Raw genomic sequence first — 12,046 nt, 5'->3', positions numbered from 1 at the left:
CCCAAATCTTTAAAACCACAACTCTAAAAATTCTACATTTTTATGAAATTAAATTATTAGGACCAAAGTTTCATTAAAAATTGGTTCCATTTCAAAATTCAAACTGGAGAAATTCCAATAGAAGAAACAAGTTGCTGCTGTGTTAAATGTTCTGCAGAAAACCAGATTTGACATCCCCAATTCAAAAATTTACCATAAATCATAAACTTAATGAAAAAGTCTCAAATTCACCAGTCCAACTCCTTATATTCCCAGGCTTAATCCAGACTTAGTCCCTCGCAAATCCGATCATCATAGAATTAGTTATAGATTTTTCAAGTTTCTAATTTCATTTAAAGTAGTGCAGAAAATCAGATTCACGACTTAACTTTGAAAAATCATAACTAATGTTCCAGTTAATATGAAACCTTCAAAATTAAATCTCAATAATCACACTTAATATAATTTACTTAACATTTAAATTCTCATCATTTTAGTCACTATAGAGCCACTGATTCACCTTCAAAGTTGCCGTTTAATTTCAAGAGAACCTAATTTTCAGCAAACCATTTTGTATTCAAAATCCAACCCTTCAACACCCCTCAAAACCAACTCCAAATCAACCACCAACCAAGTTCACTAACATTACAATATACGAAATAATAGCTCAACGGCAACAAATCCAACATAACCCATTAAAATTCAGAAACTCTCAACAATTAGTCATCAAACAAATCCCAATCCACATAATCAATCAATATCACTAATCAACAATTCCAAATAACAATCTCAACCATTTCAATCACAATTTCAGCCACAATTCAATATTCACATAGTCAATCAATTACTCACAGATATTAAATCTATTTGCAGTTATTCAATAAACCTTGTAGGCATTTCTAAATTAAAATCATTTTAAACCCCCTACCTCGATGTCGCAATCGCATAGTTTAACGCAACAATCCCTGCTTAGTCTAAACTGGCAACTGCAGCGGCGATTTCAACGCAACCGAGACGGCGGCAGCATCATCAATTCTTGTTACGCTCGCAGCAACGGCAATTTCGCAATTTCAGCATAACACCATAATACTAAAACAGAGATATTGGCTATCATAACTAAAATAAGAACATAATAGAGAAACAAAATACCAAATAGAACAAGAGCAAGAGCGTTACAGGGTTAGAAATAGAGGTTCAATGTCAAAACGAAGAGGATAGTGTAGCCGCTTCTCTCCCCCGGTGACAAGTTCCAGCTGTAACGATTCCAACAACTATAGTGTACTCAGGAACATTAAAGATAGGGACAAGGTCATTCTAAAGCAACAAAAGATTCATAGACAGTGACTCCGGTAACTAGGAAACAACGAACTCACCCATATGAACAACAGCAACCAAGGTCTCCGGCGACGGCGGCGGAAGAGGAACGACTCCTCCTCTGCTGCGTCACTCTCAATGGCAGCGGCAGCAAACCCTGATGGCAACGGGAATAGGGAGCGACAATGATGAAGGCTCGACGAAGATAGCGAGGCACGATGGTGCAGGTCAGCACCTTCTCTTCGTGTCTCACCCTCAGCGAACAGCAACCGCGATACACGAACAAGGCAACGGGGCGTGGCTCGACGGCAGCTCCTTCCTCTCCTCCGTGGGTCACGTTCGCCTCTCCCTTTCTTCTCTGCGACAGCAGCTCGGCAGCGGCACCAAGCTCCATAGCGTTGTTCCTCCCCCTCTCTTCTTCTCCCTCGTCCTCTGTCTCCCTTCCTGTTCTCCGTTTTCCCCCATCTTCCCTCTTTTCCCTTCCTTTCTTTTCCCTTTCTGTTTTCCCCCCTCGAGCTCCCCTGTTTCCTTTCTTTCCCATTCTGTTTGTACGTGTGTTTTGTGAATTTAGGGTAAAATTAGGTTTTTAATTAGGAATTTAAGGTTAAGGTATAATGTATATGAGTAATATAACAACCTTTACAAAATATTTGAGATAGAATAACAATTTAAGATTCAAATATAATACTATAAAAATTACTTTATTACACAAAAATATTAATTAACTTAACTCCAAATATTAATAAAACTAATTTAATTATTCTTAATTGATTTATAAAATAAGATATCAAATTAATAAAATAAATCGTAACCTTTTAAGAATAAAAGTTACTTAAATTAAATTGTACAATTCTTTCTTATTTTCAATTACTAAAATTATACAAAATATTCCAAAATAATAAAATTACCTAAGAATATTAATTGATTCAAAATGAATTTATCTCCGAATCTACTTAATTATTTCTAATAAAATAATTTCTAAAATTACAAAATTTAAACTTAACAAGATAAAATCACAATTTATTTATATTTAGATTTTCAAAAATGCAGGATGTTACATTAGCATTATGCCTCTTTCCGTTTATCATATATTAAAGCTCCCACCGTTGAAGCGGTCGGCGGCTAGGTTTGTCTTGGCGGATAAGACTATAAGAGCATAATAACTGTGACGGGTATTGCGGAAGATGTGTTGGTCAACATAAAGGGTTTGGTGTTTCCAATTGATTTGCATATCTTTGAGATGCCACCAAGTGAATCCGAAAGGACATCATCTATCCTACTTGGGAGGCCATTTTTGAGGACCTCTAGATTCAAGTTGGATGCCCATTTGGGAACCTACTCATTTGAGATAGATGGGAGAGTCGTAAGTTTTAGCTTAGAAGAAGCAATGAAGCACCCACCGGAGAACCACTCCATATTCCGGTGTGACTTAATTGACAACATTGTGGCCGAAGTGTATTATGCAAAGCTAGATGAGAAACATATGATTGAAGAAAACAGTGAAGACCCAAGTGAAGAAGTTCAAGTGTCGAGTCAAGAGCAAAAGCTTGAATTGAAGCCACTACCGCCCCACCTAAAGTACTCTTACCTTGATGAAGCCCACAAGTTCCCGGTGATTATAGCAAGGGAACTAAATACTTAACAAGAAGAGAAGTTGCTATGTGTTTTGAGGAAGAACAAAAGGGCAATAGGGTGGAGCTTGGCGGATCTAGTGGGGATAAATCCCTAAGTGTGTGAGCACCGGATCTTTTTTGAAGAAGAAGCTAGACCCGTTAGACAACCTCAAAGACGATTGAATCCCACCATTTTAGAGGTTGTCAAGAAGGAGGTAACCCGGTTACTCATGGTGGACATCATCTACCCCATTTCGGATAGTGAATGGGTAAATCCCGTTCTTCAAGTTGTGCCAAAGAAATCCGGGGTAACCACAATCAAGAATGAAAGCGGGGAGCTTATAGCAACACGAGTGCAAAACTCTTAGCGAGTATGCATAGACTACCGAAGGTTGAACTCGGCCACTAGAAAAGATCATTTTCCACTTCCGTTTATCGATCAAATGCTTGATCGGCTATCCAGTAAACCTTATTATTGCTTTCTAGATGGCTATTCGGGGTACTTTCAAATACACATTGCTCTAGAGGACCAAGAAAAAATAATATTTACATGCCCCTTTGGAACTTATGCCTACAAGCGTATGCCATTCGACTTATGCAATGCACCAGCAACTTTCCAAAGGTGCATGATTAGCATATTTGCGGATTTTCTAGAGCAATGCATGGAGGTATTCATGGACGACTTCACGGTATATGGTGATTCTTTTGATCATTGCTTGGATAACCTTGAAAAAGTTTTGAAAGATGTACTAAATCCAATCTTGTCTTGAATTTTGGGAAGTGCCATTTCATGGTTAGGCAATGCATTATTTTAGGACATATTATTTTCAAAGATGGTTATTCTGTAGATCCAGCAAAAATCAATGTTATATCTAGCTTGCCTTACCCCTCTTCCGAGAGGGAAGTCCGTTCATTCCTTAGACATGCAGGATTTTATCGAAGATTCATAAAGGACTTTAGTAAGGTAGCATTGTCTCTCTCAAGATTGTTGCAAAGGACATTGAGTTTGATCTAAGCAAGGAGTGCATGGAGGCTTTTGACAAGCTTAAGGTAGCATTGACCCAAGCTCCCATCATGCGAGGGCCGGATTGGAGCGGCCATTCGAAATAATGTATGATGCTTCAAATTTTGCCGTGGGAGCCGTGTTAGTACAACGCGAGGATAAGAATCCATATGTCATAGCCTATGCATCAAAAATACTAGATGGAGCCCAATCCAACTACACTACCACCGAAAAAGAACTATTGGCAATAGTTTTTGCCTTGGACAAGTTCCGAGCATATCTACTTGGTTCCAAGGTGGTAGTGTACTCAGATAATGCGGCGTTAAAGTATTTGTTGGCTAAGAAGGAATCCAAACCGAGATTGATTAGATGGGTTTTATTGTTGCAAGAATTTGACTTGGAAATTAAAGATAGGAGTGGTTCGCAAAACCTAGTGGCGGACTAAGTCGCCTTGAACACACCAAAGGCAATACCGCTCCTATTAATGATTCTTTTCCCTTTGAGGGCTTGCAAGAAATCTCGGAAGTTATTCCTTGGTATGCACCAATTGCGAATTACTTGGTGTCTCGCACCTTTCCTCCTAATCTCTCCAAACATCAAAGGGATAAGCTAAAAAGCAAATCCAAATACTATGTGTGGGATGACCCATACCTTTGGAGATGTGGAGCGGATCAAGTAATTCGGATGTGCATTCCACAAGTCGAATTCCACTCAATCTTGGAAGCTTGCCACTCCTCCGAAGGAGGAGGCCATTATGGACCTCAAAGAACGGCAAGGAAAATCATAGATTGTGGATTTTGGTGGCCAGCTCTTTTCAAGGACTCCTCTTTTTTTTGTAAATCTTGTTCTCAATGCCTTAGATTTGGTAATATCTCCAAGAAAGACGAAATCCCCCAACAAACCATGCTGTTTTGTGAGATTTTTGATGTGTGGGCTATCGACTTCATGGGTCATTTCTAAATTCTAATGGTTTTCTCTACATTCTACTAGCCATTGATTATGTGTCCAAATGGGTGGAAGCGATACCCACCCGGAGGGATGATGCTAATGTGGTCCTTTCCTTTGTGAGAAATAACATCATTTGTAGATTTGGGTCACCATGAGCAATCGTGAGCGACCATGGCTCACATTTTTGCAATAGAAGAATGAAAGGGCTAATGAAGAAATATGGCATGATGCATAAAGTGGCTACGGCCTACCATCCACAGACAAACGGCCAAGCCGAGGTTTCCAATCGGGAGATTAAATGTATATTGGAGAGGATTGTGAAGCCCAATAGAAAATATTAGAGTGCCAAGCTTACCGATGCACTATGGGCATACCGAACGGCATACAAGACACCGATTGGCATGAGCTCCTTTCGGTTGGTGTATGGCAAAGCTTGCCACTTACCGGTGGAGGTAGAGCATAGATCATATTGGGCCGTCAAGGAGTGCAATCGAAGTTTGGGTGGGGCCGGGGTTGAGAGAAAGCTTTAACTAGTGGAATTAGAGTGTTTGAGGTTGGAAGCCTATGAGAACTCGAGACTTTACAAGGAGAAAATGAAAGCCGTGCACGACAATAACATAAGAAGAAGAGAATTTAGAGCCGGTAATCTAGTCCTCCTTTATAATTCAAGGTTGAGATTGTTGCCCGGAAAACTAAGATCAAAATGGGAAGGCCCATATCGAGTGGAGAAAGCGGAACCCTATAGAGTCTACCATTTGCGCCATCCCTCAAGTCCGGATATCTTCAAGGTCAATGGGCACCGTCTCAAGTTGTATCACGGTGAGCAAACGAAGAGCAACAAGGAGATTGAGGTATTTCTTTTGGAACATGCACTTCTTGGCAAAGAGCAATGAGCTAGTAAAAGTCCAACTTAAGGACATTAAACAAAAGTGCTAGGTGGGAGACACCCCACCATGGTGAGATCTATCTTTTTGCCCCTTTTGTATATAGTTCTTGAACTCTTCATTGTTTTGTGATTGCTTAGCTATAGTTTTGTTTGGTTGGATTTGATTGTGACTACCTTAGATAAATTGTTCATGAAAATTTGCATTGATTTTTCATAGATGGATTGATTATGTGGTAGAAAAACACCCCCATCTTTAGGTATTGCATTGAATTTTGGGTGTTCTTGACCCCTTTGGCTTGTTTGGCCATTAAATTCATGATAATTATGCATTCTTCATGTCTCTAGAAAAAAAAGGGGAGGGGGAGGGGCGCGTATGCGCACTATACGCGTACGTGTCCATAGGGCACTCGCAGCTCCTGGATCATTTTCCAGAGAGTTGTGCCAATGTTGGGCCAACGCTGAGCCCCAGGCACAACGCTGCTCACGCGTGCGCGCACTTGGTGCGTACGCACCCATGACCTTAATCGCGCCGATGGTGCCACTTGCAATCCTGGGCTATTTTCCCGAGAGTTGTGCCAATGTTGTCCTAATATTATGCCTATAGCCTGACTCAACTCACGCGTACGCGCACCTGGCGCGCACGCGTACCTCAGACGATATGCACATCGACGCGTAAGCACACCATGCGCGTCTGCGTGGATCGTGAAAACACAATTTCTAGTACTTTTTCCCGAGAGTTGAGCCAAAGTTTTGCCCGCATTATGCTGAGGGCACAACCCAGACGCACGCGCAAGCGCACCTGGCGCTCGCGCGCACCCTTGCATATCACCCCTTGCGTGCGTATGCACACTAGACGCGTCTGCGTCCATGCTGCGTTTTGCCCATGCACGCGCACGCGTGCATGGCTCGCGCGCGCTAGTCTCACGACCCAACTACATAATAGCGTGCCTCTTTTTCAATTTTCTTCCCTCCTCTCACCTTCATCCTTCTTCTTCACTTCTACCCCTTCCCACCACTTCTACCACCTCTCCACCGACCTCCACCGGCGGTCCCATACCTCTCTTTCTACTCTCCTCTCCCATACTCCTCATTACCTCCTCTCTCACTTACATACCCCATTTCTCTTCTTCTTCTCAAGGTATTCCTCACTCTTCCTTTTTCTTGCTTAGCTCTCTCTTTTCTTTCTTTCTTGAATTAGTTGCATTCCCTTACTCTTCCTCTTAGTTAGTTTTCATTCATGTTTTGCTTGTTTGTTGGATTTTCTTTTTTTTTTATTTTCTTATGGGTGTTAAAAGTGGGGATTACTCTTGCTTTGATGAGTTGCATTACTCTTTGCTTAGCAAAATGTGTGGTATGCTATGATGATTGATGATGCTTTGTGGGATGTTACATTGTCCCCTTTACTCTAATTTTATCACAAAAAGGGATGCACACCAAGTGTTTGATGAAAGGAATACATGACCTTTTGAGTTAAATTTGACTTAGTATTCTCCATTTAGTGTTCTTTCTCATTCACTTGCTTGTTCATATGTGCATTGAGCTTACTACTTTTCTTGCTTCATTTTTACATGCTCATCCCTTAACTCTTATCTCTTGTCATTGACGTCGATAGTGTGTGCTCCTCATGCGTCTTGCTTGCATGCCTATATCACTCCTATATCACATGCTAGTGATTGGCCATGATTTTCATTGTCGCCTTAGTTACATGTTGCAGCTGTCATGTATCTAAGTCACTTGTTCTCTTATGCTTTATTACTTGCATGATTATTATTTCTTGGTGCTTCTTTGAGTTTAATCTCATCACCTTTCCCTCTTTTCTAGGATGGTTATCAAAAGAGACAAAGGAAAGGCGTCCAAAAAGGCACCTCCCCAGTCCACTAGCAAAGCGCACCAAGCGCCTAGAGCCAAGCCCCTCCTCAATAAGACAAGGAGCATTGCTAACATTGATGTTTTGGAAAAGGACAACCCGGCAAGGGTTCCAAACAAGTTCCCCAACCGATACTGCGAACTTGTCTATCCCTTGATCAAAGAAAGGAACTATCATGCGGAGCCCCTTCTAGCCCCTCCGGCTCATGTCATTCCGCTTGTGATGCCCCGTATCGAGCAGAGGCAATGGGAGTTCCTATTAAGGAAGCCACGCGAAGCAAACTTGTCCTGGGTGGTGGAATTTTACACCAATTACCACTCATTGTCCCTTGCATTGGTATTTGTGCGTCGAAGACAAGTTTCTATCATAGAGGAGGCCATTCAAAGTGTGCTTAAGACGGACCGTTAGTGGAAGGGGTTGATGCATATCAAGAGATTTTGTTGGCACGATGCGAAGGATGAGACCCCAACCCAAGGGCATTACCGCACGTTTTCTCATCAGGGAGGCTCAGGCATGGGCCCAAATTCTAGCCCACTGTGTGCTTCCAAGCACCCATGGCTCATCTATCACTACCGAGTTAGCCTTGTTGGTTTGGTGTGTTCTCATAGAGAGACCGGTGCATATTCCCCGTCTCATTCGCCAAGCTATGGGCCGCATCCATGCTAAGGAAAACCTACCCTTCCCCGCTTTAGTGACCGACTTAGTTGCCACAGCCGGTGTCCCCCGAGAGACTAAAGATCGGAGGACCATGATCCCGATGGACGGTAATGTTGTTCCAACCGGGAGATACCTCAACCCTGCGGTGGACACCGAGGATTCGAATTTAGCCATCCCCATGAGCATTCCCACCACTTCAATCGCACCATCAAAATCATCCATGAAACGCATAGAGGACCTCCACAAGAAGCTCGATCATTATGAGCGGCTAAACCAACATCGATACACCTTTGTCAAGAAGCTTCTAAGTTGCCTAGCACCACCTATGGAAGAACCGGAAATTTCCACATCCACTGGCACCGACAATGAAGATAGCGATAATGGAGAAGATGATGGACACTCGAAAGCCGATCAACCACTGTGTCTCACTCAAGGCACGGAGGACCGTGCCAACTTCTAAGTGTGGGGAGGTCAATCGGCCGACCGGTCTCCATAGGTAACACTCGAATAAACTTTGAATCTCTTTTATTAATTAGGTTAGATTGCATGATTAGGTTCTTCACTTTTTGACATCCTTTGCATGATAGTTATATCTTAATAAGTCCACTTGGTTAGAGTAATGACTTCTTTCCTAGGAAGCTAAAATTTTAGGGCAACCCTACCAATTTTGAAAATTTTAAAAATTTTTTATGCTAAACTTGTTTGAAGAATATAATTTGGAACATAGATTTTGAGCCAAGAACATAAGCAAGTGAGTTTTTAGCCTAACTGCATGGCTACATCTTCTAGCCACTTACCTTCCTTCTTGTGTGCATTAGCCTCTCTCTATGATGGTGATCCTTAATTTGTTTGACTCTATATGTCCATTGTTATATGTATGAATGCATGTACATGATTGAGGCCATCAATTCACTTAGCCACTTACCCAAATGACCTTACCTTATAACAACCTTTGCAACCAACTTTGAGCCTACGCTTAACCGACTTATTCTTAATTTTAGCGCATTACAAGCCAAAAGTGGAAAACCATGAATGTCCCTATTTGAATCCTTGAATAACTTAGACTTTATTCTTAATGTTAGCATATTACAAGCCAAAAGCGGAAAACCATGAATGTCTCTATTTGAATCCTTGAATAGCTTAGGCTAGAGTGTGTATGTCATTCAAGTGTGGAAAAACGGGAGAAGGGGGGAGGGGGACATTAGTTGAAGTAAGAGCATGTTGTTGATTTTGTTAAAAATATCGGAAAGTGGATACATACTCATGCATTAATCAAATGTTAAACCTTATGCATTGATGATCTTGTATGTAGTTTTGAAAGAAAGAAAAAAATATATGGAAAAGAAAAGAAAAGAAAAAAATATGCATAGAAAAAAAAGAGAAGAAAAAAGAAGAAAAACAATAAAAAGGGGACAAAATGCCCCAAAGTAAGGCTTAAAAACAAATCAATGCATATGTATAATGATCAAAAGTAAATGCATGAGTATGTAAAAGAGTGAGGAACGGGTAGTTAGGTTAGTACATAATTGTATAGGATATTATATAGGTTAGGAAGGGAGCTTAAGTTAATCAGAGAATTCAATTTTTAGCCCACTTAGCCAAATATATAACCCTACCTTAACTCTAACCCCATTACAACCTAAGGAAAGACCTCATGATATGTGTATGTATGCATAGAACAATTGTTGATTAGTTAGAGGAAGAACAAATTTTGGAAGAGCTTGAAGTAGGGGAGGATTGAGTGATTAACCCTATACACCGAGCGAATAGAGTGCAAACACTTCCGGTGAGGGGTTCGAAGCTCAATACCTTGTTCCCGGCTCTCGCGAGCGCTCTTCATGCAAGCTATGCATATTTCGCTTTGATGACTAGAATTGGTAGAGTTCATACATTGTCCATCATCTTGCCCTATGTGCATATATATACGTCCTAGGAAGATTGAATTGCTCTTGACCAAGTAGATAGTAGCATATACCCTAGTTGCATTCATGTAAGTAGATTGCATCCCATGAGTCTCATTCTCTTGTGATCCCTTGATCTTTTGCATTCCTTTAGCATGAGGACATGCTATAGTTTAAGTGTGGGGAGGTTGATAAACCCCGTTTTTAGAGTTTATCATGTATAGATTTTGAAGGTTTTATCAATGATCTTCCACACTTATTCATATAAAAATGCATGATTTTGTGTTCCTTTCCTAATTTTGCCTCATGGATGAAAACATGCTTCTTTTGCATTAAAATTAATATATTGTAATCCCCTTTATTACCATTCGATGCCGTGATCTGTTTGTTAAGTTGGTTTTAGAAGTTATAGGGTAAAAATGGCTAAGAGGGATGAAGGAAGCATGCATGAATGGAAGGAGTATGGAAAAATTAGAGTTTTGGAATTTGGGCATGGGCGCACACACGTACCGTACGCGTATGTGCGGATGTGCACCCTCAGAGCCGGCTAGATGGAGCCGAAACGAGAAGCCGACGTGCTTACATGGCTCGGCCAGAAATCCTTGGACACGCGCGCGCACTGCGCGCCTGTGCGCACACTCACAAAAAGCCCCAGGGACGCGTACGCATATTGTGCGCGTACGCGCCGATGGCCGCACGTGATTTTTTAAGAAGAAAACGTGACCAGCGATTTCAGGCAGTGGCAGGCCCTGTTTTGGGGCAGAATTCTAGCGGGAAGAGCATAAGAAGACCAAGGATTAAGGAGATTGGGACAATTAGACATAATTCTAGATATTTTGGGTAGTTAGTTACATTTTGGCTTTTAGAGAGAGAAACTCCAACTTCTCTCTAGGATTTTACTCTCTCCATTACAATTCTCCTTTGATTTCTTGGTGAGATCTATTGCTAATTCACTTTTCCTTTGATACAAGTTGTAGATCTATTCTTCTTCTACTCTCAATTAGTGTTCTCTTGATTCATTCACTTGGATCTAGATTTGTGACCTTGTTACTTTACATTTTGATTAATGAATTGAGGAATTTCATTCAATTGCTTGATTATTGATGATTGTTTGAATTAGATAGCTTTAATTCGATTCTTTTCTATCAATTTCATCATGTCTTCTATGATTTCCTACCAATTGTTTGTGAAAATGACAACCCTAGCTATGGAATAGATTTCTCTCACTTGGCTTAGGAGTTGAGTTATTGGAGACACTTGAGTAGTGGATATCAATTGTTGATTAGGAATTGAGAATTGCTAATTGACTTGCAGTGCACTAAAGCTAGACTTCCCTAGGGTTAGGCTAGGACTTGTGACTCAAGTTAGTTACTTTTACTTGACTTTCCTCTATTATTAGGGGGTTAACTAAGTGAAGCAATAATTAATTCTTATCACAATTGAAGGAAACTACAATGATGGAACTTCCAATACTCACCCTTAGCCAAGGCTTTTATCTCAATTAATTGTTGTTTACCTTTGATAGTTTGAATTCTTGCACCAACTCTCAAAACCACAAAAGACTTCCTAATCAATGATGTGCATTCTAAGGTAATTCCTAGGGAGAACGACTCGGGATCAACACTCTCGGTCATAGATTTTAGAATTGTTTGATGCGATATTTGCGTGTCGGTTAGACTATACTCACGATTAGATTCATTGCTAATTTCTAATCCGGCATAAGAATATTTCGTCTATCAAGCATCAAAACTAATAAAAAGAATTTCAATAAAACTTACTCATTAACAGGAGCTTCTTGCTTTGATTCCCTTGACGAAGTTTTTGTGGGGCTTGCTGTTGAGGTTCTAGAGGGCAGTTAAATTACACAAAAAATTGTTT

General features: G+C 40.7%; 1 protein-coding gene across 4 annotated transcripts; it reads right to left on the bottom strand.

Moving 5' to 3' along the window:
* On the bottom strand, nt 744-1,854 carry LOC107648146. 4 transcript variants are annotated; one of them, XM_016352130.2, is made up of 3 exons: nt 1,353-1,854; nt 1,156-1,250; nt 744-1,014 (listed from the first exon to the last, which is right to left on the bottom strand). In XM_016352130.2, the coding sequence occupies exons 1-2, from the start codon at nt 1,832-1,834 to the stop codon at nt 1,160-1,162; spliced, it is 573 nt and encodes a 190-aa protein (XP_016207616.1). In that variant the 5' UTR covers nt 1,835-1,854; the 3' UTR covers nt 744-1,014; nt 1,156-1,159. The 4 variants fall into 4 exon arrangements, with proteins under 4 accessions (XP_016207616.1, XP_016207615.1, XP_020960100.1 ...); XM_016352129.2 differs by having other exon boundaries at nt 744-1,068; nt 1,353-1,853; XM_021104441.1 differs by having other exon boundaries at nt 1,156-1,232; nt 1,353-1,853.

This window comes from Arachis ipaensis, chromosome B06 (genome assembly GCF_000816755.2).
Source record: "Arachis ipaensis cultivar K30076 chromosome B06, Araip1.1, whole genome shotgun sequence".
Lineage (NCBI taxonomy): Eukaryota > Viridiplantae > Streptophyta > Magnoliopsida > Fabales > Fabaceae > Arachis > Arachis ipaensis.
Note: the sequence above shows the minus strand (reverse complement) of the source record. Positions and strands in the feature narration are given on the sequence as shown.